The sequence below is a fragment of the Mastigoproctus giganteus genome, chromosome 6 (genome assembly GCF_048544385.1).
Source record: "Mastigoproctus giganteus isolate SK-2022 chromosome 6, ASM4854438v1, whole genome shotgun sequence".
Classification (NCBI taxonomy): domain Eukaryota; kingdom Metazoa; phylum Arthropoda; class Arachnida; order Uropygi; family Thelyphonidae; genus Mastigoproctus; species Mastigoproctus giganteus.
This window is the reverse complement of record NC_143580.1, coordinates 230,221,027-230,247,738: the sequence shown is the minus strand read 5'-3', so window position 1 is coordinate 230,247,738 and position 26,712 is coordinate 230,221,027. Positions and strand designations below refer to the sequence as shown.

Genomic DNA, 26,712 nt, shown 5'->3' with positions numbered 1-26,712 from the left:
TTAAAAGCTCTGTAGAATGTATTAACAACAACACCAGGTTATGAGATTACAAATAAAAATCGATCTACAAGAACAAAAATGAATTTTTAAATTGGAAGGTGTAGTCATCCACATGACTGATAGATTACAAAAGCTTCTTGACCACTAAAGTGTTAAATATTATAGCTAGGCTTCAGTGTTTGTTTTTATAAGTTTGGCTACTAGTTTACTTACAGTCTGCTATAAAATCATGCAGTGCTCAAGTATACATTTTGTTTTTAATGATGACAGGTTACAACCAGACATAGTTTATCACCATTAAAAATCATTAATAATTGTTTGATTACATGAGATGGTTTAATAAATAACTTGAACTAGAAAAAAACACTTAATTCACATCACTCTCTATCACAAAGTGATTATTGTTTTCCACGTCTGTTGTTTAAAAATAATAACAACTATTTCAAATGAAGCTTTCAGAAAGATGTAATATATGACCATTAGAAACACCATTAACAATTGTTGGATCATATGGGAGAGTTTTATAACTATCTTGAACTAGAAACAAATGCAAAATTCTAAGCTTTCTAGTGTCAATAGTAGTTAGTTTCCTAGGCTAGTGACTAGCTTAAAAGTATAACAAAAGTGATACATCTATATCTGCTGGGTACAATCATGCTATAATTCTGGGAAAACAATAAATAAAAATTTAAAAACAATACTAAGTAACAATTTGTCTATATTCAGGAAGATACAGAAAATCACAGATTTTTATTTTCAGCCAACAGTTAATATGTGAGTTATACCTCACTAGTCCAATGCCATGATTGCAGGATTAATAAAGGTGACTACCATTGTAGTCACCTTTATGAAAGCAAAAGCCCTTCCCTTCCCTTCACCTTTGGTAGTAGTCATATCTTTAAATAAATTCCACATCAATACACTATGATCACTGCCACATAGTGGTTCTTTTATCTGCAGATTCTTAATGCATGAAGAATCACTGCTTATAATCAGTTTGCTTTCTCTCATTGCCTCTGTAAGATGCTGGTGTAGAAAGCAGTTGTCTAATAAATCCACAAAAGTCCAGCTGCTGTTTGAGTGACCAACCCACAAGTTCTGGTCAATGTCCAGAATGTTAAAATCGCTCATTATAAAACATACTGATTTGCTGGTCCACTCAATTTGTCTATATAGTTGTCCTTTATGTTCACTATAGTCATTGAGCTTATAACACACTCCTAATCTCATTTTTGTTTTCCCAGTTCTTATGTCACACTAAACTGACTAAATGTTGCACTGGCAACCCAAGTTGACTGGGTGTACTGCTTTAGATTTATGTACTTCTTAACTAAGAGCATAACTCCCTCCCCTTCTGTCTTGTATATCCTTTCTATACATATTGTACTTCCCATATTCAATTACGAAATTGCGAAATACTTCCCATATTCAATTATGAAACATCCCTTATGGCTGAGTGACACCATGTCCTCAATATCCCTATAATGTCTACATTTGATGACTTAACCAGTACTTCAAATTCATAAAATTTGTTTACTCCTAGCATTAGTATGTAGATATATATATATAAATGCAATTGTTTTTCCTTTTAGTAACCCTAACAAAGCCCATGTGTTTGCTTGTCCCATGAAGACCCCCCCCCCAGCAGCCCTTGGACACCCTTTGTTTTTCGGGATGCTCTATGTCCCAATGGAGGTAGTGCAAGAATCATTTTGATCTGTGCTTGTGGTTGCTGTTAATCTGTTAGTCTGTGTATTCCCCCCCCCCCTACAGGTTACTAGTTTTCTGACCCATCTAATACTTCCTTGAAATCATCAGCAAATATTCTTGCACTCCTATTTAAGTGAAATGTGAAATTCAAGGGGGATGACTATGCAGTGCACCCATATGCATTGCACAGTCTCCGTGGGTCTGAATTGATAGACAAGGCTTTCGTCATGTATTCCCTGCTATTTTGTCTGGGTAGAATTGCAGACACTTTCATTTGTTAGTTAAATATTATTTATTTATTTTTTTCCCTTGCCCTTTTCCCATTATTATGTGGGGTCAGCGTTTTTATTGTTTTGGCATGTAATTTTTATGCCAGATGCCTTTCCTGACGCCAACCCTCACCCTTTATTTGGGCTGGGAATATGCGGTGGTCATTCCCTGATCTGCCGCATCCTCTGTATTTGGTGGGTATGGGCTTGAACCCCAGTCTAATCAAGAAGCGTGTGCTAAGCACTACTGCTCCTGCACACCTGGCTACGGAGGCGCCTGTTAGTTAAATATTATATAACAAGTTAATTATTTGTATATCCAACTTAATTATTTATATATATAATTAAATACAAGTTATTATTTACCATGTAAAATATTATTTAAAAAAATATTATTTAACTTTAACTTAAATATAACTTATTTGGAAAACCAATTTTTCATCCAATAGCTCTATTTGAAGAATAAGTTTATTGAATTCACCAAAGTAAAATGAATAATTTGCAAAAAAAAAAAAAAAAAAACACACTGTTCAGTATATCACAATATCTTTAAAGATAAATAAATCAATATTTTGCTGTTATAGGTCTTCTTTCATAATAAAAGCAGAACGAATTGATGTACTATGGTCCTTGTTTTGGAAACTGACAAGTGGTGAAAGAAGTTTAAAATATAGAAAATCATGCAAAATTATGCTTGGTATTTTAACGGTTCTTGAAAGCATTGCTGAGTATGAGGGAATATTCAACCAAGTGAAAAAAAAAAAAAAAAAAACGAAACTGAGTTCAGAACTTCTCTTCCTTGGGACCTTGGAACTTGTCTTAACAGTCAAATCTAAACAACAGTACCTTCATTATAAACAACTTTTGACTTTACATTTCTGAAGAGAGCAGAGTCTGCAACAGTATCCTTCTTGAAGCAGTCATAATCAGCTGAAGTCTAACAGACAATCCAAACAGAAATCTGCAGACAGAATTATCTTATGTAAGCTGATCTTTAAAAGCATACTGTGCATATTAAACAATCCTATTACTGTATTTTAATATAAAATGTGTATGGTGTCAGTGAAATTTAATTTCTAAGTGCAGTTTGCTGAACACTGCACTAGTGCTTAACACGTGCTGCCACCAACCAACCTAGAAACTACCTAGAAACCTTCCATCTGATCAACGATCACCAGTATGGATTCCGTCATTGTCGATCCACTGGTGATATTCTGGCTTATGTTACCCATTTCTGGACTAATTCAATGGAAAGGTTCGGTGAAACACAAGTAGTTGCTCTTGATATCTCAAAGGCTTTCGATCGTGTTTGGCATAAAGGTCTTCTAAACAAGCTTCCATCTTATGGTTTGCCAACTGTTTTTAGTAATTGGTTATCCAGTTTTCTCTCTGATCGCTCACTGAGGGTGATGGTAGATGGCTCTCTGTCTTCTAACTTCTCCACTAATGCCGGTGTCCCCCAAGGTTCAGTTCTTTTTCTTTTTTGGTAGTTGTTGGCGCACAGGCTTCTGTGGCCATAATGCACCTCCCAAGGTTTTTGCAGTACTTTGATCCAAGCCCGAGGCGGGAATCGAACCCGCGACCTTTGGGTTGCCAGGCAGACACTTTACCCACCCAGCTAGCCTGGTCGGTGGTTCAGTTCTTTCCCCCACTCTATTCCTCTTGTATATTAATGACCTTCTTCCATTGACTGGAAATCCTATCTATAGTTTTGCTGATGATAGCACATTGCATTCCACTTTCCATTTTGAGAAACCTTGTCCTGCTCAATCAGCCTCAACTTCTCGAAAATCTGCTACCAATTCCTTAAATGCCGATCTTCAGGTAATTTTCCAGTGGGGCAAAGACAACTTAGTTGATTTCAACTCTTCTAAAACTCAGTCTTGTCTTATATCTCGCAAAAAGGATTCTTCTGCTCCTATGCTTATCTTTACTGACACTCCGATTTCTAGGCAAAATAATATATCTCTTTTGGGAATTACCCTGACTTCTAATCTCTCTTGGCACAAGCACATTACAAATATTGCTTCTTCTGCATCTAAAAAACTTGGTTTTCTCTTTCGCTCTTGGCGTTACTTTTCTTCCAAACAGCTGCTCACTCTGTATAAATTGCAAATCCGCCCTGCCATGGAATATTGTTCCCACATCTGGGAACAATATTCCCAGATGTGGGAATATTGTTGGGGTGGTGCCCCCAAAACCTCTCTCAGGTTGCTTGATTCCATTCAGAAAATGGTAGTTAGGTTAATTAATGATTCATCTCTAACAGAGTCTCTCCATTCACTGTCTCATAGACGTACTGTTTCTGCTGCATGCCTCTTCTACAGATACTTCCATGGGCACTGTTCTTCTGAATTGGCTTCTATAATTCCCGCTCTCTCTTTCAAAACTGTCCGAACACGTGCCGCCACCAGCCAACATCCATTTACTGTCCATCTTCAAACTCACAGAACCAACTTTTCATCTTCCTCGTTTATTCATTCAACTGCCATTTTCTGGAACATGGAATACGTATGAAGGAACATTTTCCTTCATACGTATTTCCTGAAAATTACAGTCTACAGAAGTTCAAGTCCAATGTCAACAAATATCTTCTTTCATCTTCTCAACCTCCAACCAAAGCACGGTACTAAGTACTATAGGTTCTAATACCTCTCGTGTTTGTGTTTTACATTTAAAAAAAAAAAAGTGTGGACTTTAAAAAAAAAAAAAAAAATCTCCTGCTTTTTCCAAAAACCCTTATGTTTTTGTGGACAACATCCCGCTTTTTTTTTTTTTTTTTTTTTTTTTGCAAAAACGCGTTCTGCCTATATTGTCCAAAAAATCTGCTCTTTTCTTCCTGCTTAAATTTACCCTATCTCCAGATTTGTGATAGTTAAAAAAGTTAGCAGCCATGATTATGACATATAATAACCAGGATAGGATTATGCTTATAGTATTACTGTTTATATATGATAATTAAGAAATTTCTCTTAAGAATTTATTATTAGAGTTCCTTTGTAAATATTTTTATAAAGTTAAGTTTAATATGATACCTCCCAATTTTTAAAAGTTTCCCTGCTTTATTTGAGTTTGTAAGTTGAGGGTAATATTACAGGATTTTTTGTGTTCACTTCAGTTTCATATGAATGTTGGTTGGTACATAATGCACAAGGCTGTCTGTTGGAGTTCCCACAAAGAACTGATTGCAAGATATGCGAGAGAGAGAGAGGCATAACATACTTTTGAGTTTAAATCATCATGGATTGTTATGTGTTGCATCAATGGAATATGTGACTAATTATGTGAATATGTGAATATGTAATTCTCATATTCACATAATGGAATATGTGAATATGTGAATTCTGATGGGATGAAAATAACATTAAAGTGACTACTAAGGTGGAGGCATGGCATTACAAATAAACAGTATCTTCCTTATAAGAAGTCATGTTTGTTTGTAACAGGGAAACTCATGGCAGTTCATCTCAGAATGAAAAATCATAGCCTACTACAAGGAATTCTTGTCCTTTTTTATATCCCTCTCACTATTTTTATGAAAATAGGCAAAAGTCCTGAATTTGAATTTCTCTTTAAGATTTTTTCTGATGGCATGCAATTATAATAAACAACAGATGTTGCAAACAAGCTAGATTAGGGTGGATTTCAGGAATTATTTAAAAGGTAGGTTTGTCTGGAATATTCCAAATTTATACAAATTTATTAAATTATTTTTATTGCTAGTTTAAGTTATTCTATTTTATTTGTTATATGATATGTTTAGAAAATCTGCAGATAAAAATAAAAAAATAGTGTCATACTATTAATTTAAAAAAATATTGAAATTACCTCTAATGATTATTAATATTTTCAAGTTCTCTTAAATGAAACAGTAGACAAATAATTAAATTGTTTCTGTTAATTTAGTCCATACTTACAACCTAATGGTTACAAGCCAGCACCTCTTGATTTGGGTGCCATTACAATGACCCAGAAAATGGAAGAATTGGTAGATTTATTAGCTGAAAATACTCACAATGTTTGGGCCAAGGAGCGGATTCAGCAGAGTTGGACATATGGACTTAATGAGGTGAGTTATTATTTAATTGTTTTTCCTAGAGGTCATTATGGATGCAGATCCTAGCTTGTATTTCAGATATATCCTCAAATATTCACATTAAAATTCTCATGGCAGACAAATTTCTTTTCATTCAGATTTTTGCTATTCATGTGGATTCTACATTTATCTGCTATCTAAATTAATTACTTTAGTAACTCAGAATTATTTAATAGCTTCCTGAATATGGAAAACTAATAAAACTTGCTTAAGGGCATGCTTAGAGTTATCTAGGTATTCTGAAAGTAATGAGCACACAAACCACTGCATACTCCAACATAGAAATGTTTATTATGAGAGATTTATAAGTTTAAAGTAAAGATGAGTTAAAAGGGGAGATGAAATTTCAAAGACTGCTTTTCCTTCTTCTTGGCTGGAATGCTTGGTAAATGGCTTACAAAGCATGACTTGACTGACCTATAGCATTAGCATTAGCATTAGTAGAGGCATATGATGCAAGAAAGCAAGCTTATTCAGCATCAGCCAAAAAAAAAAAAAAAAAAAAAAAAACCACTACTCCCATTTCACCCCTCCGTTCGTTCGAAATACCTGTCCAACTGAGCCTTAAATTTATTTAGGCTATCGACTTCAACAACAAGCGATGGGAGTCTATTCCACAAACCAACTGCCCGCTGGCTAAAAGCAAATTTCCGCACATCTATCCGAAGGTGTACATCCAAAAGTGCTTGTACACCTAATATAACCAGGTCATGCTTTTTAACCATTTACTAGATATTCCAGCCAGAAGAAGGCAAAGTGGTTTTGAAATATCATCCCTCTTTAACTAAACTATCTTATTTTTACTTTAACTCATATTTAACTATACTTTAAACTTGTAAATCTCCCATAATGAACATCCTATGTTATTGTACATGGTATGTGTTCTCAACCTTTGTATTTAGGGAAAACTTCTGAAAGAAGTTAAAAAAAAAATTATAAGTTACATATAAGTTGTAATAAATTTATTATAATTTATTTGTAAATATTAATTAGCTGTTATTTTCTTTTCATGGAAGCATATTATGATTTAATCATCTAGTAATCATGACAAATCAAACCTTATTAGCTGTTAGCGCAAAGGTAAAGAAAGCCAACACAAGAACCATAGGAAACTTTTAGCAGTCAAATGCATTTCGCAGTACCGCAGCTTCTCCCAGCATTCTCAGTAAACAGATGGTGCATGTTATTGGTAATGGCAGTAGAAGTCGATAACAATGTACTGATTAGTTTTTTCTCATTATTAAAAGCAGATTATTGGAGTTCATGAGTATAATGCCTTTGCGTCTTAAATTTACTTACGGGTACACCCTCCAGACTGCCTCAGTCTTAGGGAGTTTATTCCCCCATTCCCGCTGTTTTAACCCGATAGGCAAATGACTTCAACTGCAATTATTGATAACATGCACCATCTGTCGAAGTCATTTTAGATTGGATTAAAACAGTGGGAAGGAGGATAAACACCCTAAGACTTAGGCAGTCTTGAGGGTGTACCATAAGTAAATTTAAGCCCACTCATGAACTCCGATAATCTGCTTTTAATAATAAGAAAAAACTAATCAATGCATCGTTATCGACTTCTACTGCCACTACCGATAACATGCACCATCTGTTTACCAAGAATGCAGGAAGAAGTTGCGGAACTGGGAAATGCTTTTAGTAGTAGTAGTAGAAGTGGCATGTGATGCAAGAAAGCAAGTGTATGAGCTTATGCAGCATCAGACAAAAAAAAAAAAAAAAAAAATCACACCATTCCCTCCAAATGCCTGTCCAGTTCCTCCTTCAATTTATTTAACCTATCAACTTCCACAACGACAGATGGAAGTTTGTTCCAGCAATTAACCACCCACTGGCTAAAGGCAAATTTCCGCACATCTATTCTACATTTGTCTTTTCTTAATTTGAATTTATGACCTCTTAGATTTGTAATCTGAACAAGTGGAAGGATCCCATCAGAATTCAGCGTGCTCAACCCATTCAAGGCCTTATACACCTCAATCAGATCACTGACAGGTGCCTAGTCTCCAGCCACTGCAATTTGCAGAACTTAAGCCTCTCTCGGTAAGAGGATCCCTTCATTCCCCTCACCAATCTTGTTGCCCTTCTCTGTACACGCTCAAGCAAATCTACATCCTTCCTAAAATGAGGCCTCCAGACCTGTACTCAAGGTGCGGCCTGACCATTGCCTTATACAGAGGGACACTCACCTCCTTCTCCCTGTTAGCAAAATTCCTATATATCATTGACAAAACCCCATGACCTGCCCTGGCAGCCTGTCTGCATTGCTCAGAAAACTTCATATCTGACTGCACAATTACTCACAGGTCTTTTTCATTTTCTACCACCTTAAGTGTAGTAGCACACAGTTGGTACGTTTCTCTGGGGTTACTTCTACCCATATGCAGTACTTTGCATTTGTCAAGGTTAAACTTCAGTTGCCACTTCTTAGCCCATCTGCCCAAATTATCTAGATCCTGTTGCAGTAGCACACTGCCATTACTGTCATTAACAACCCTGCCAACCTTTGTATCATCTGCAAACTTCGACACTAAGCCTGATATACCTTCATCAATATCATTGATAAATATACAAAACAACACAGGACCCAACACCAAACCCTGTTGGACTCCACTAATAACATTAGCCCACGAAGAGCAGCACCCATTAATTACCACCCTCTGTCTTCTCCCACTCAACCATCCTTTTATCCATTGTAGCAACTTACCCTTAATACCATTCTGCTCCAATTTGTACAATAGTCTTCCATGCGCAACAGTGTCAAAAGCTTTCCTGAAATCCAAATATATGATATCAAAATTATTTTTTGCATCCAATTCCTTTGTAACCACATCATAATATCCGATCAAATTTGTCAGACAAGACTTCCCATTAACAAACCCATACTGTGTCCGAGCTGTAACTGAAGTCTTGTCTAGATGATCCTGCAATGCTTCTTTAACTAGTGCCTCCATTAATTTCCCTGGAACAGAAGTTAAACTAACAGGTCTGTAATTACCTGTGTCAACCTTTGATCCTCCTTTGTGGATTGGGGTCACATTTGCACATCTCCAGTCCATGGGTACCTCCCCTGAGTCCAGGGAAGCTCTCATAATTATGGCTAAGGGTTTGCTTACTTCCTTTGCTGCCTCCTTTAATATAACTGGATAGATCCCATCCACCCCAGGTGCCTTCCTTGTATTTATCTTCAACAATTTTTCCTCCACTTTACTCTCAGTTATTACAAGATTATCTAGCTTACTGCCAGAGTTGAATACACCTTTGGCATTCCCCTCGCTGAATAACTCCTCATGTGTGAATATTGATGCAGAATATTCATTTAGTTTGTTAGCTACCTGACCACGATCATCAACAGTTGAACCATCGATATCAAGTGGACCAATCTGATTCATCCCCTTCCTTCTAGAGTTTACATAAGTAAAGAACTCTTTGCTGTTTTTCTTTGTATCCTTTGCCAAAGATTTCTCTTAATCTGCCTTCGCTTGCCTAACCTCCTTTGTAACTTGGTTACAGACCAGCTTATATTTATCATTGGCTTCTCTGTCACATGTTAATTTATATGTATTCCATGCATTTTTCTTCTCTGTCACATGTCTAATTAGTTCATCCGACATCCATTTAGGCCTAAATCTTGAACAATATTTCTTTGTTGGTATGAAAAGCCTAGTAGCTTCCAAGATTAATTCTTTGAATGCTTCCCATTTTGGCACCTCCGTAGCCAGGTGGGCAGGAGCAGCACACGATTCTTGATTAGACCGGGGTTTGAGTACGTGACCACCAAATACTGAGGATGTGGAAAGGTCAGGGAATGACCATTGCATATCCCCGGAGCAATATGGCCTTAGTTGCTAATGCTCCTAAAAACCAAATAACAAACAAACAAGCTTCCCATTTTGAATTTGCTGTTGGTAACATCATCAGTTGGTTCCACTATAGAATTTAAATATTGTCTCAGACCACCGTAGTCACCTTTGCAAAAGCAAAAACCCTTCCCTTTACCCTTGATGGTAGTTACCTCCTTGAGTAAGTCCCACTTCAGCACACTGTGATCACTGCCACCTAGTGGTTCCTTTATCTGCAGATTCTTGATGCATGAAGAATCACTACTGATAATCAGATCAAGAGTATTACTCCCTCTGGTTGCCTCCCGAACATGCTGCTGTAGAAAACAATCATCCAATAAATCCACAAAAGCCTTGCTAGTGTGTGAGTGACCAACCCACAAATTACAGTCAATCTCTGGGAAATTAAAATCCCCGAACATGCTGCTGTAGAAAACAGCAGCATGTTCGGGGATTTTATTCACATACTCAGATTGGCCTTGAAAGAAAAGAGGTGGAATTTTGATGCTGATTCAGAAGAAAATTACCCATGGAAATATCTGTAGACAAGGCACACAGAAAAAAAACTGAATGTCTGTGTGATAGGAAGTAGTGTGAGTTTATGTGTGGAATTATTAAACTGAGTACTGCCTTGTGAGTAGAATCTAGGAGAATTTTCGGGAACCACAAAGTTTGTTGAATGAAAGGAAGGACAGTCTTTTAATAGCTCCTTAAACCTTGCCATTCGGTTTAGAGCTAAGATAGGCTGTAGTATAAGTGGCAAATCGTGATGGCCTGTGAAATTCACTTTCAGGTATCTGTACACAACTAGTGTAAAATGTGCTAGTGGTACCATCATTCTGCAGATTCGCATTGTCCCACACCTCCTCTGATGTTCAGCTGGCTTATCAGCCAGCTGAACATCAGAGGAGGTGTGGGACAATGTGAATCTGCGGAATCAGAAGTGGAACTCAATCCACTTAGTGGATTGTGTTCCAATTCAAGAAATCTGGGTTTGCTTTGCCCAGAATCTATTCAGTAATGGGAGCCTTGGACACAGCAGTAGCAAAGGTTTCTGGCAATAAATCACTTTAATATGACAATCAGCCCACCCATGAACCTGGGCTCGGTATGGCTTTACTTTCAGATCCCTCTTATGGTCTTTCATTGTTGGCAACAAACAGTGATGACAGTAAGCAGCTCATTGATAACAGATAGCATTAGCATTAGTTGAGGCATATGATGTGAGAAAGCAAGCTTATAGAGCATTAGCCAAAAAAAAAAAAAAAACCCCTTCCCATCCAATCACTCCTAGTGTTTGTCTAGTTCAGCCTTAAATTTATTTAAGCTATCAACTTTCATGATAACAGATGGAAATCTGTTCCAGCAATCAGCTACCTGCTGGCTAAAAGCAAACTTCTGCATATCTATTCTACAACTGTCTTTCCTCAATTTGAAACTCTGCTCCCTCAGGTTCTTAATCTCAGCAAGTGGAAGTATCCCATCAGCATTGAGCCTGCTCAAACCATTCAATGCCTTGTACACCTCAATCAGATCACCTTGCAGGTGACTAGTCTCTAGATGCTGCAGCTAACAGAATTTAAGCCTCTCCTGGTAAGAGAACCCCTTTGTTCCTCTTACCAATCTTGTTCTCTTCTCTGTACTCATTCTAGCAACTCTACATCCTTCCTAAAATGGGGCCTCCAGACTTGTACACAGTACTCAAGGCATGGCCTGACCACCGCATCATACAAAGGTAATATCACCTCCTTGTCTCTGCTAGCAAAATTCCTATATATCATTGATCCATGACCCGCTCTGGCAGCCTGTCTGCACTACTCAGAGAACTTCATATCGGACTGCATAATTAGCCACAGGTCTTTTTCATTCTCCACCTCCCTGAGTGTAGTACCACACAGTTAGTATGTTTCTCTTGGGTTACTGCTACCCATATGCAGTATTTTGCATTTGTCAATATTAAACTTCAGTTGCTACTTCTCAGCCCATCTACCTAACTTTTTATGATCCTGTTGCAGTAGCATACTGTCTTTACTATCATTAACTACCCTGCCAACCTTTGCATCATCTGCAAACTTGGACATTAAGCCTGATATACCTTCATCTATAACATTAATAAATACATAAAACAACAATGGACCCAGCTCCGAACCCTGGGAGACTCCACCAATAACATTAGTCCACATAGAGCAGTGTCCATTTATTACCAGCCTCTGCCATCTCCCACTCAACCATCCCTTTATCCATTGCAGCAACTTGCCCTTAGTGCCATACTGCTCAAATTTGTACAGCAGTTTCCATGCACAACAGTATCAAAAACTTTCCTGAAGTCCAAGTACAGTGGATTCCGGTTATTTGGGCCACCGGTTAATTGGGGCAGCTGTTTATTTGGGGCAAATCTTAAAAAACAGAACCCAATTGAGAAAATAGCCAGGATTTACTTCGCTTAATTGGGACAAAATGCCGTTTAATCGGGGCAGAAGACCGCAGCACTGAAGATTACCCTACGATTGTCCCCAACCGTACCACGTAGTTCGGTCGAATTTCTGGAGGTTACAACCATAAAAAAATAAAAAGCAATTAGCAGTCACCTGTTTATTGGGCTTTTGTGTTAGTGAAATCTATCACAAACTGATAGTAAACTCGATCTTATTGAATTTGCAATAATACCGACAGCTGGAATTCTGTGGGTTATTATGGTGAAATGTGTTTACACTTCTATGGAATCTTCAATCATATAAAAAAAAAATAATTTTCAGGCTCTTCTCTTCATTCCTATTTTTAAAGCTTCGTAATTTGTTACTCCGTTCTTACTTGAGCATATCGTGTTACTTGCAATTTGTGTGTGTGTGCGGTGTTCTTTGTTATTGATTGCTTATCTTTTTACTGTTTTAAATATTAACCCCCACCCACAAATGACACTGAACAGAAATGTCAACTAGTTTAGTTCGTATGTACATATTACAGTACGTATTAATTATTCCGATTATCACGTATATTCTTCCAAATTTCACGTATCATTTAATTTTTTAATTGGTAAGGTAATAAAGGGTAAATTTGTGCTTAATATATCTTTGCTTTTATAGCCTATGCATAATATTCCTCTTATTTTCGCTAATTAGAATCACTGTTTAATAGAATTAAAATTCAATTCACAAACGTGATCACAGTGACCGGCGCTTATTACACATCGTATAGTGAACGGTACTTTACTATGGTGAGTCCATCGCAACATGATTTGATTGAACAGTGAACCAATTGTAAAGGGGGGGGGGGGAGTACATTGTAATTTTAACTATTTACGGGAAACTTCGGATAATTGGGGCAGCCACTTAATCGGGCCAAAATGTACTAGTCCTGATGTGTCCCAAATAACCGGAATCGACTGTATATGATATCAAAATTATTTTTTGCATCCAGTTCCTTTGTGACCACATCGTAGTATCCAATCAAATTGGTCAGACAAGACTTCCCCTTTACAAACCCATACTGTGTCTGAACTATTACTGGAGCCTTGTCTAGGTGATCCTGCATCAATTCTTTAACCAGTGACTCCATTATTTTCCTCCGAACAGAAGTTAAACTAACAGGTCTATAATTATTTGTGTCACCCTTTGAACCTCCTTTGTGAATTGGGGATACATCTTCAGTCCATGGGGACCTCCCATGAATCCAAGGATGCTCTCATAATTATGGTAAGGGTTTGCTTACTTTCCTTGCTACCTCCTTCAATATAACTGGATAGATTCCATCTGGCTCAGGTGCCTTTTTTATGTTTAACTTCAACAATTTCTCCTCCACTTTGCTCTCCATTAGTACAAAATCATTTAGCTCCCTGTTACAGTTTATTAAACTTCTGCCCTCCCTTTCCTTATAGAATTCCTCATGTGTGAATGTAGATGCAAAATACTCATTCATTTTGTCAGCTAGCTGAGCAGGATCATCAACCACTTCTGTCATTATTATTATTTATTATTATTTATTATTATTATTATTATTAGCCATATGGTGCAAGGAAGCCTGAGGCTTATGCTGCACCAGCCAAAAAAAAAAAAAAATTCTCAGGATACCCTGATAGAGATTGAGAGAAGTAGAAAGGAATCACCAAGAAAGAGAAGAATGGTGATATCCAGCTCAGGACCCTGGGTGTGCCAAGCCCATACTCACCAGATGTGAGCCCCTGGGGGAAGATGTGAGCCCCTGGGGGAAAATGTGTGAATGTAGATGCAAAATTCTCATTCATTTTGTCAGCTAGCTGAGCAGGATCATCAACAGTCGAACCACCAACATCAGTCGAATCACCAACATCAGGATGTCGCAGTAGAACTTTCCATTGACATTCTGGCCAGGAGGGACGAATTCCTTATGGATAATCCCATCAATGTCCAAAAAAACAGATCAGCGTGAACTCACATTCTCCTCACTTGTCAGGCTTTCTTCAGTTGTGGTGAAAATGGGCTCTTCCACTGGGATCATGGTCATACCCATATACCTAACTGTCGTCACCAGTGATGACCCTATTGTTGTCACTGGTTCCTTTCACCAACTCTTGTTGGTGAAAGGAAGTTTTGATCTCTGCTAACTTCCATGCGATGCTGTTTTTGGTCTTCACTCAGTAACCATGGCATGAACTTGACCACAATCCTTCTCATGTTCAACTTGTCTGACAGAATCCACTGACACGTGCTGTATGATAGTCCTACAATGCCACAAATGTCATGGATGGTCCACCTGCGGGCTTCATAGATTGCCACCCGAACGTTTGCGACATTTTCTGGAGTGGTGCTCTATGATGGATGCCCAGAGTGATTGTAGTCATCATCTGACATTCAACCTTTTTAAAACGGTTAAAGCAGTAGGTCTGCATCTGGCTTAAAGCATTGTTATCAAAAGCTTGTTTCAATTTCTTATGGGTTTTTGCTGCTGTATCTTTAAGAAGGAAACAAAACTTGATGCAAGAATGTTGCTCTCTCACACATCAGCAATCGCAACAATCGAAAACTACACGAAACACACTGCCAAAGAACTGCGCATAAATATTCAGTCTGTCCAGCTCGATGCTACGTGGCACACTGATTCACAAAGGATGCATGCAGTGTTACCTAGTGCCATAAGTCCGTACTAGATGTAGTTCCTGTGCAACATTCAAATTTCTACATACAAATTTGTATGCATCTATGTACAAACAGATTTGTATGTATATAGATATATATACATACAAATTCTTCAATATGTACTTAAAAATGAATGTTTTAAAACTTGTCCTTTAATTCTGCAAATAACTAATCGTAACTTTCAATGGTAACTAATGAATTAAATGTATAATTTTTGATCTTCATCACTTTCTATGTTTTTTAGGAGAGTGCCTCAAAGAGGAGTCCCCATTTGGTGCCCTATAAAAATGTGGATGATGCCATAAAAACAGCTAACAGGTATGTTCTACCTAGAAACATTTATGATAATTTAAGTTTATTTCATGTGCAAAGATGCATTTATGAATATGTTGATTTGAAAATACCTTTTACCTAGCAGTGGACTTGCTCCTGAACACAATTTGCCATCCCAGTTATATTTAATTATTAATATGTATATTAGAATTTTGTCACTTTAAATTTTAATGTGCCTTCAACATGGCCTTTTATTTTGATTTGCATCATTGATTATTTTTGAAGTGGGGAGGGGGTATAGCTATAAAAATCTGTGAAGAATCCAAGTTGGTATATAAAATGCATCATGCATCTGCTTGTGTATAATTTCCCCTAGAGTTTAGTTTGGCTTAAATTTTACTTACTCTGTGTTACTATGCATTGGAAGTGAAGTAGAGGAAAGTATTTTTTTTTGTTGCATTGCATAACAAGATTATTGTTAATAAAGATATTATTTGTTTGTATTATCCAGTACACCTAACCTGCAGTCATCATAGATTTGGTGATATGTACATTCCATAATAATAGCATTTGTGGATATATAATATCCATAGATACAGTTTTGCATCTTTGACATATTACCCTTGTAAACAGATACTGTAATTATACATTCCTATGAGCCCTATGGTAATCCTGGAATATAAATAGAAAATTTAATTATTTATTTATCAGATTAGAAGCTCTTATGACTTATGTACCCAAAAGTGAAACCAAAATCTTTGTTTTGGGTTTTGCTTTTAGTATCATTTCAGCAGCCATGGCTCTGTTTTACATTTACATTTATTACATTATTTATTCATTTTGTAATAGTATTGTTTACAATATGATTCAAAAAAGTGAAAGGAGAAAATAAAGTAAGGATGGGCCAGGATCTGGTAGGGAAAAAAAGAAATGACATGCAACTACTTTTGAATCTACTTATATACTTGGATCTTAGAAAGGCTTTTGATACTGTTGCACATGGAAGACTGCTACACAAATTGGAGTAGTGTGACATTGGAGGCAAATTGCTGCTATGGATAAAGGGGTGGTCGAGGGGGAGAAGACAGAGAGTGGTAATCAATGGACACTGCTCATCGTGGACTAATGTTATTAGTGGAGTCCCTCAGGGCTCAGTGTTGGGTCCATTATTGTTTTCTGTATTTATAAATGATATTGATGATGGTATATCAAGCTTAATGTCCAAGTTTGCAGACGATACAAAGGTTGGCAGGGTTGTCAAGGACACTACTGACACTATGCTGCTGCAACAGGATCTGGAAAGGTTGAGCAGATGGGCTGAGAGGTGGCAAATGAAGTTTAACATTGACAAATGTAAAGTACTACACATGGGAAACAGCAACCCCAGAGCAACGTATCAACTCTGTGGTACTACACTGACAGTGGTAGAGAATGAAAGGGATTTGGGGGTGGTTGTGCAGGCAGATATGAAGTTCTCTGAGCAGTGCAGACGGGCTGCAAGAGTAGCTCATGGAGTATTGTCAATGATATACAGGACTTTTTCCAGCAGGGATAAGGAGGTGATTATTCCCTTGTATAAGGCAATGGTCAGGCCACACCTAGAGTACTGTATACAGGTCTGGAGGCCTCATTTCAAGAAGGATGTAGAGCTGCTGGAACGAGTACAGAGAAGGGCAACAAGATTAGTGAATGGAACAAAGGGGTGCTCTTACGAAGAAAGGCTTAAGTTTTGCAAATTACAGTGTCTGGAGACTAGGCACCAGCGAGGTGATCTGATAGAGGTGTATAAAACCTTGAATGGTTTGAGCATGCTCAATGCTGATGGGATTCTTCCTCTAGCTCAGAATAATCACCTGAGAGGGCATAAATTCAAATTGAGGAAAGACAGATGTAGGATAGACGTGCGGAAATTTGCATTTAGCCAGCGGGTGGTTGGTTGGTGGAACAGACTTCCATTCCTTGTAGTGGAGGTTGATAGCCTAAATAAGTTTAAGGCTCAGCTGGACAGGTATTTTGAACGAACAGAGGGGTGAAGTGGAAGTGGTTTTTTTTTTGTTTTTTTTTGGCTGATGCTGAATAAGCTTGCTTTCTTGCCTCAAATGCCTCTACTAATGCTAATGCTAATGCTAATGAAGAGAAAATGAAAAACGCCAGAAGTAGTGAAGGCATGGTGTCTGTTGGGCATGAGGTTGTGAGTTAGAATTAGCATACTCAACAATATGTATGATAGTAAAGGATAAAGAGTCAATTTTCAAAACACAAAAATGAGTATGAGTTGTCAACAGATTTCTTTCACTTATGCATATAATAAGCATAATGGAAGAAATGGAAAAACTTTTGGAAATATGGACTGGTGAAAAATGCATTCACCAGATTCAAGTTAACTTGGCATTATTCAAGAAGGCAAAAGATGTGTATGAGAATTTGAAAACTTCTGTGGAAGAAGGTGAGGGTATTAATTTCGATCCTTTAATGCAAGTTGGTGGTGGTTTAAAAGATCCATGCAGGAATGCATAAAATAAAATTGAAAGAAGCTGTTGGTGCAGATTTAGAAGCAGCCACAGATTTCTCTTACTTTCTGAAATTATTGAGGTGGGGGGATACAATGATAATTAAGAGTTCAGCATACATTGCTGTTGAGGAGAAGAAATTGCCTGGTTTCAAGGCTGCAAAAAACCTGTTGACTTACTGATAGGTGATAATACAATGGGTCACTTTTTGTGTATTGTAATGAGAATCCACAAGGTTTCAAGAATGTTTCTAAGTCTTCACTGCCAGTGATTTAGAAATTGAATAAGAGAGCATGCTTTTCCAGGACTGGTTTCTGCATTATTTTTTTTTAAGTATCAGAAGTAGTAAAATATTTCTTGGGAAAGAATCTGGCATTTACGGCATTGTTAATCCTCAAAATTGCTCTTGGTTATCCTCCTCATATTATTGATACTCACTTTCAAATTAAAGTAATGTTCGTTTTCCTGCATTAGCATTAGCATTACTAGAGGCATACGATGCAAGAAAGCAAGCTTATGCAGCATCAGCCAAAAAAAACAAAAAAAAACTCCTCCCATTTCTCTTCTCCATTCGTTCCAAATGCCTGTCAAGTTCAACCTTAAATTTATTTAGATTACCAACTTCCACAACAAAAGATGGAAGTCTGTTCCACCAATCAACTACCTGCTGGCTAAAGGCAAATTTCTGTACATCTATTCTACAGCTGTCTTTTCTCAATTTGAAACTGTGCCCTCTCAGGTTCTTAATCTGAGCAAGGGGAAGAATCCCATCAGCATTCAGCTTGCTCATCCCATTCAAGGTCTTATACACCTCAATCAGATCACCTCGCAGGTGCCTACTCTCCAGGCACTGCAATTTGCAGAACTTAAGCCTTTCTTGGTAAGAGCATCCCTTTGTTTGCCTCACCAATCTTGTTCCCGTTCTTTGTAATTGTTCTAACAACTCTACATTCTTCCTAAAATGAGGCCTCCAGACCTGTACATAGTACTCAAGGTGTGGCCTGACAATTGCATTGTATAACAAGATAATCACCTCCCCATCCCTGCTAGCAAAATTCCTATGTATCATTGACAAGACTCCATGACTTGCCCTGGCAGCCCATCTGCACTGCTCAGCAAACTTTATATTGTACTGCACAATTACCCCCAGGTCGCTTTCACACTTTCCACTTCCCTGAGTGTAGTACCACATGGTACGTTTCTCTTGGGTTATACTACCCATATGCAGTACTTTGCATTTTTTCACATTAAACTTTAGTTGCCACTTCTCAGCCCATTTTCCCAAATTATCTAGATCCAGTTGAAATAGTATACTGTCTTTACTGCTGTTAACAACCCTGCCAACCTTTATATCATCTACACACTTGGACATTAAACTTGATATTCCTTCATCAATAGCATTGATAAATATGCAAAACAGCAGTGGGCCCAAAACTGAACCATGTGGAACTCCACTAATAACACCAGTCCATGAAGAGCAGCATCCATTGATTGCCACCCTCTGTCTTCTTCCACTCAACCACCCTTTTATCCATTGTAGCAACTTACCCTTAATACCATTCTGCTCCAATTTGTACAGTAGTCTTCCATGCACAATAGTGTCAAAAGCATTCTTGAAATCCAAGTGTATGATATCAAAATAATTTTTTGCATCCAGTTCCTTTGTAACCACATCATAGTATCCAATCAAATTTGTCAGACAAGACTTTCCCTTAACACACCCATGCTGTGTCTGAATTGTTGTTGGAGTCCTGTCTAGATGATCCTGCAATGCATCTTTAACTGGTGACTCCATTATTTTACCCTGAACAGAAGTTAAACTAACTGGTCTGTTATTACTCGTGTCACCCTTAGATCCCCCTTTGTGAATTGGGGATACATTTGCACATCTCCAGTCCGTGAGGACCTCCCCTGAGTCCAACGATGCTCTCATAAATATGGCTAAGGGTTTGCTTAGTTCCTTTGCCACCTCCTTTAATATAATTGGATAGATCCCATCCACCCCAGATGCCTTTCTTATGTTTAACTTCAACAATTTCTTCTCCACTTTGCTCTCAGTTATTACAAAATCATTAAGCACACTGCTACAATTTGAGAACCTTCTGCCATTTTCAAACCTTAATAACTCCTCATGTGTGAATGTAGATGCAAAATACTCCTTCAGTTTGTTTGCTATCTTAGCAGGATCATCAACAGTTGAACCATCGATATCAAGTGGATCAATCTGATTCATTCCCTTCCTTTTAGAGTTTATATAAGTAAAGGAATCCTTGCTGTTTTTTGTAGCATCCTTTGCCAAAGATTTATAATCTGCCTTCGCTTTCCCAATCTCCTTTATGACTTAATTACATCCTAACTTATATCTGCCATTGGCTTCTGTGTCACCTGATTTTTTATATGCATCCCATGCATTTGTTTTCTCTACCACGAGTCTCATTAGTTCATTTGACAACTATTTTAGGCCTAAACCTTGAACAATATTTCTTATTAGATATGAAACATCTAGTAGCTTCCATGATTAATTCCTTGAATGCTTTCCACTTAGAATTTGCTGTTGGTAACATCATCAGTTGGTCCCACTGTTCAGAATTTAAAAACTGTCTGAGACCACTGTATTCACTTTTACGGAAGCAAAAACCCTTTCCTTTACCCATGATAGTAATTATATCTTTAAGTAAATCCCACATCAGTACACTGTGATCACTGTCACCTAGTGGTTCTTTATCTGAAAATTCTTAACACACGAATGATCACTGCTGAAACCAGATCAAGAGTATTACCCTCTCTGGTTGCCTCTTGAACTTGCTGCTGCAGAAAACAGTCATCCAGTAAATCCACAAAAGTCTTGCTAGTGTGCGAGTGACCAATCCACAAGTTACAGTCAATTTCTGGGAAGTTAAAATCCCCCATTATAAGACATTCTCATTTACTAGCCCACTCTATTTCTCTGTACAATTGTTTGTTGTACTCATTCAAGTCATTAGGCCTATAACACACTCTTATTCTTATTTTTGCTTTCCCAGTGCTTATGTCACATCAAACTGACTCAGCATTGCACTGTCCATCTATGTCAACTGGATGCACTTCCTTTGATTTTATGTTTTTCTTAATTAACCGCATAACCCCTCCTCCCTTCCTATCCTGTCTATCCTTTCTGTACACATTGTGCCCCCCAAATTCCAATTCTGCATTCCTAATATCTGTGTGACACCATGTCTCTGATATCCCAACAAATCCGCCTTTGATGTCTTGACCAACACTCAAAATTCATCAAATTTATTTACTATACTTCTAGCATAGGTACATGTTCATGTTTGCTTCATGTATACTTCTAGCATACATGAACCTATTCTTATTCTTAGTTACCCTAACACATTCCATATATTTATTTATTTCATGATGACTGCCATCAGTCCTTGAAAACCCCCAGCATCCCTCGCTCCAGGCCGCTACTTATTCTAATAGAAGTAGTGCAAGAATTACCTTCACCTCTGCCTATGGCTACTTTTAACCTTTTAATCTGTGAATCCCCCCAAGCTAGCAGTTTTCTGACCCACCTAACACTGCCTCGCTAGCATCAGTAAATATTCTTGCACCCTTTCTATTTAAGTGTATCCCATCCCTGTAGAAGTGGTTTCTCCTGGTAACAAGCTCAGACCAGGCTGAGCAAAATTCTACCCCTTGAGCTTTGTACAATCTTTCCAGGGCCGAATTTATCAACAAGGCTTTCATCATATACTCCCTCCTATCATGTCTGGGCAGAATTGCAGACACTTTAACCCTAATTTACTCAAATTTAATCCTAACTCATGACTTTTTTTCAACATTGACCTGTACTTGTTAAGTAAATCTGCAGATCTCCTACTCTTAATGTCATTGGTGCCAAAATGTACAACAATATCACTCTTTGTGCCCTTAAAAGATGATATCTGCTTCATAACATCATCAGCTTTTTCTCCTGGCAGACATACCCTGATCCTATTCCATCTATCCTTTTTACACAATATATTGCCCACATCCCTGACAATAGAGTCACCAACAATAACTAACTCCTGTGGGACCAGTGTATTCTGCCTTGGAGATTGCCAGTGTGTTGTCTGATGCACAATAGTGAGCACTGGCATTGAGTTGGGCAGCTGAGAGTTTGACAGGCCCATCATATTAATTTCTTTGAGGGCATCTACCCTACACCTCAAGCTCTCACAACGTTTTTCAACATTGACCCGTACTTGTAAGACGCCCATCAGAATGCTGAGTTTATGCCTAATTTCTAGACACTCTCTGGCACACCCAAAGACATCCTCCTTAACTTGATCATGTTCTGTTTCAGAGTCCAGCAAACATTTCTCAAGTTGCAGCACATTTTTTTAGGCTGTGATGAGTGGAAGAATTGCCCCCCCCTCAGTTCTCACCCGAGCCACAGCACTCCTGCCACTTTGTGCCCCTTGCTTTGCTGCTCTAGTCTAGGGCATGATATTTTGAATTAATAAGATCAATCAATAGGATGTCTTTGTTGTAAATTCTACACTATCTAATAGAATCCTAAATGCAGTGATGCGTATTACGCTATATAATTTTACGTTAGAGCTACCTAGTTACTACAATTAAAAATTTTAATTCCCTATCACTCTATATATATGAAAACAATGGCTGCAAGGTTCGAACGAAACAACAGTTTTACGTATATTAAGTAGTAATCTACAAAATCTCTTGTCTAAATTAAAAATAAAAATAACCAGCATAATTAGAACTGTAAGGCTACTTATAAAGTACAATATAAAATAACAATTAGGTAAATAAAACGGCAAACACATCACTTTTTCGGAGCCTATAATTCACAGCTGTAATTTTTAAAGAGAGTCGAAGGAACTCATGCAAAATGATAGGCAAATGACAGTTGTTGAGATTTCTATTAAGTTGGACTGTCTGTAAGCTCAGTACACACAATCCTGATTTAAGATTTAGGGATGTGTCATACGAGTGCAAAGTTTGTTCCACACTTGCTATCTGCAATTGTGGATTCCAGGAAAGCATTTGCAGATGATTTGTTCATAAAATCTGTGAAGAATTTGCGCTCCTTAACAAAAGCTTTTTGTTTTGTTTTGTTTTGGTTTGGTTTTATTGGCGCATTAGCTACTAAGGCTATAATGCGCCAAGACCATGTCATTTATAAAAAAATTTAAAATTTCAGTGACCTAATTAGTTAGGTCACTATGTCCAGAAGTATAAGAAAAATGTAAATTTTATAAACGAGTAAAAATATTTATTGATTTAAAAAATCTAAAAATAGCAGACACATTATCATTGTCGGATAAAATCTGACTGAGTGTATACGGCTCAGTCAGATGATTAAAAGCAGTAAAACGGATATTACTAAAATCTGGACAATCAATTAAAATGTGTCTCATAGTTAAAATTGTGCCACAGGACACACACATAGGAGGGTCATCAGCCCTCAGCAGAAACGAATGAGTTAAATGACTGTGTCCTAATGGGTCCGGGCAAGAACAACTTCCTCCTTACGATTCTGTGCAGACTAGACTGCCACGGTTCAATTACAGGCTTTATATGATATAATTTATTCGCAGTCTGTCTATTCCACGAATCCTGCCATTGGGAGTGCATCTTCTCGTGTATAATTTGCCTGTAGTCTGTATAGGGGACTGACAGGCAACAGTTATTATTGGGAATTGCTGACTTGGCTGCGGCGTCAGCCAAATCATTCCCTGTAATCCCAATGTGCCTGGGAATCCAGCAGAAGCGGATATCATATTCACGTCCACAGAGTAAGTGAATCTTCTGCTGAATACTAGACAGAACTGGATGAGGATTATATCTCACAGATATTAAAGCCTGTAACATGCTAAGAGAGTTGGAATATAAAATGAACCGTTGGTATTGGCATTTACTAATGTGATCCAAGGCTAACTCAATTGCGTGCAGCTCTGCAGTAAATATACTACATTCAGAAGGAATCTGCTCCGATGTAGTGCTGTCTGTAAAGACAGCAGCAGATCCCACATATGATTCTGACTTCGAACCGTCTGTGTAAACTGGCACGAAGTCAGAATGTTCAGCTCGGTGTGCTGAATAAAGCTGCAGGTAGACAGATGATGGAGTGTCCGACTTTCCCCAGTTCCGAAGGGACAAATCACATTTCGGGACATGAGCTTGCCAGGGTGGAAGAGGTTGCTTTGGTGTTTGGGCAACCTTGTCTACCTTGATATTAAGTTCCTTGAGTAGATCTTGGAGACGAATACCAAAAGGACGATTGGCAGTCTTACGGGTATTGTACAAATTTTCCCATCGTGGCTCAAAAACGGATAGCCACATAGGGTGGTCTGGCAGGGATTTCAGTTTTAAAGCGTACTTTAGAGACAACTGCTTACGTCGAAGTGATAACGGTGGTTCGTTTGCTTCGACGTATAAACTCTGGACAGGAGATGTTCGAAATGCTCCAGTAGCGATGCGTAGAGCCTGATGATGGACAGGGTCCAGCCATCGAAGGACACTGTCTCTGGCTGAGGAATATACCTGGGACCCATAATCTAATTTGGATCGCACAAGTGCACGGTAAAGCCGTAGAAGGGTGCATCGGTCTGCTCCCCAAGATGTAGAGGAGAGCGAGCGGAGAATATTAAGCCCTCGTGTGCACTTTGTGCGGAGTTGACGGATGTGATCCAAAAAGGTCAGTTTTTTATCGAATATGAGTCCCAAGAATTTTGTGTCCGCTGCTACTAGAATAGCATCTTGTCCGAGCCTTAATTCAGGTTCAGGATGAAGATTACGCTTACGACAAAAATGTACGCAAACGGTCTTCTCCGGCGAGAACCTGAGGCCATTAGCAAGTGCCCAGGAATTAAGGCGATCAATGGCTTTCTGCAGTTGTCTTTCAATAACCCTCATGTTGCATGACTGACAAAATATGCTAAAGTCATCAACATACAGGGCACTGTTTACAGTTGGAGGAAGTTGTTCTGTGATGGAATTTATTTTGATGGCGAAAAGCGTGACACTTAAAACTGATCCTTGTGGAACTCCCTCCTCTTGGCTAAAGGAACGAGAGAGTGAGGATCCCACATGAACTTGGAAAGATCGATTGGCTAAAAAGTTTCTAATAAAAATGGGGAGATGGCCTCTAAGACCAAGGTTATGCAAATCTTTTAAAATGCCAAATTTCCAAGTTGTGTCATACGCTTTTTCCATGTCAAAGAACACTGACACCAAGTGTTCGCGTTTTAGGAAAGCATCCCGGATGGATGTTTCCAGTCTAATTAAATGATCAAGAGTTGATCTATTTTTTCGGAGGCCGTACTGGATGTTGGAGAGAAGGTCATTTGATTCTAAATACCATATTAAACGAAAATTAACCATTCTCTCCAGAATTTTGCACATACAGCTAGTCAGAGCAATAGGACGGTAATTAGTAGTGACTTTTGGATCCTTTCCTGGCTTAGCAAAGGCGAGAACGATTGCCTTGCGCCAGGAATCCGGAAACTGCCCTTCAATAAAGATTCTGTTATATAGAAGGAGCAGATAATCCATAGATTTTGGTGAAAGATGCTTAATCATTTCATAATGGATGCCATCTGGTCCAACAGCACTTGCTTTGGAAAGAGCGAGGGCTCTTTTCAGTTCCTGAATAGTGAAATACCCGTTGTAGGAATAAATGCTCTTAGATTTAAAGTTAAGTGCCTGTTTTTCGATTTTATGTTTCTGGACCAGGAACTCTGGGGAATATGAAGATACTGCGGAGATGTTAGAGAATGTTTCCCCACTGCAATAGCCAATGCTATTGCAGTGGGATCTGCAATAGCGCATCCATTATAATCTAGGATTGAAGAAGGGTGGGATGTATATTTTCCCTTCATTTTCCAGATTTTATCCCAGACTACCTTAGAATTGGTAGCCTGGTTAATAGATGATGTAAAACGGATCCATGATTCCTTTTGACTCTGACGGCGAATGTAGCGTGCTTTGGCTCGTGCACGCTTGAAGGCTATTAAATTAACAGTGGTAGGATATCGGCGGAATATCCCCCACACTTTGTTTTGAGCCTTTTTTGCTGCTGTGCATTGTGAATTCCACCAAGGTTTGGGAAATGGTGGAAACCGGGCAGATGTTTTTGGGACAGCATTCGCAGCTGCTTGGACAGTGACTTCTGTGATGTACGTTACTGCGTCATTGATAGGCTCCTGACTGACTGTACTGAGGTCAAAATTTGCCTGATGTTGGAAGGCATTCCAGTCAGCCTGATCAAACTTCCACCGTGGTAACCTAAAAGGAAGACACGGTCTCCCACTGTGTAACAAGGTTATCACAGGGAAGTGATCACTTCCGTATGGATTCTCCTCCACTTCCCAAGTGAGTGAAGGGAGTAAAGAAGGGGAGCAGATAGAGAGATCAATGGCAGAAAAAGTACGGGTAGGCATGTGGAAGAAGGTGTTTGTTCCAGTATTTAGAATGGAAAGGTCATTGTCATTGAGCATACGCTCTATGACCCGTCCCCTTCCAGTGATGTTAGCACTACCCCACAGGGTGTTATGTCCATTAAAATCCCCGAGAAGTAAGAAAGGGGGAGGCAACTGCGTTAGAAGATCATCAAGGTCTACCTGGGAGATGTCAGTCCCAGGTGGCAAATAAATAGAGCACACAGTTAATAAGAATCCCACTGAAAGGCGAATTGCTACAGCCTCTATGCTGGTTGTAACTAGCAAAGGCTGAACTGGGGTCTGGTTGCCCACAAGGATAGCCACTCCTCCATGAGCAGGACCAGCCGCAATTCTATCCTTACGAAACATTGTGATGTTATACAAGGTGGGATCATCATTTGCCTTTAGATAAGTCTCCTGCAAGCAAAAGCAGACTGGCTCGTGCTTTTGCAGG

At 38.4% G+C, this 26,712-nt stretch overlaps 1 protein-coding gene across 1 annotated transcript in view; it reads left to right on the top strand.

Moving 5' to 3' along the window:
• Nucleotides 1-26,712, top strand: part of RyR (Ryanodine receptor) — an 841,404-nt gene that overhangs the window by 70,458 nt on the left and 744,234 nt on the right. Inside the window, exons 11-12 of the mRNA XM_090376454.1 lie at nucleotides 5,886-6,048; nucleotides 15,288-15,361. Coding sequence (XP_090232580.1) covers nucleotides 5,886-6,048; nucleotides 15,288-15,361 — 237 coding nt within the window. The remainder of the gene's footprint in view (nucleotides 1-5,885; nucleotides 6,049-15,287; nucleotides 15,362-26,712) is intronic.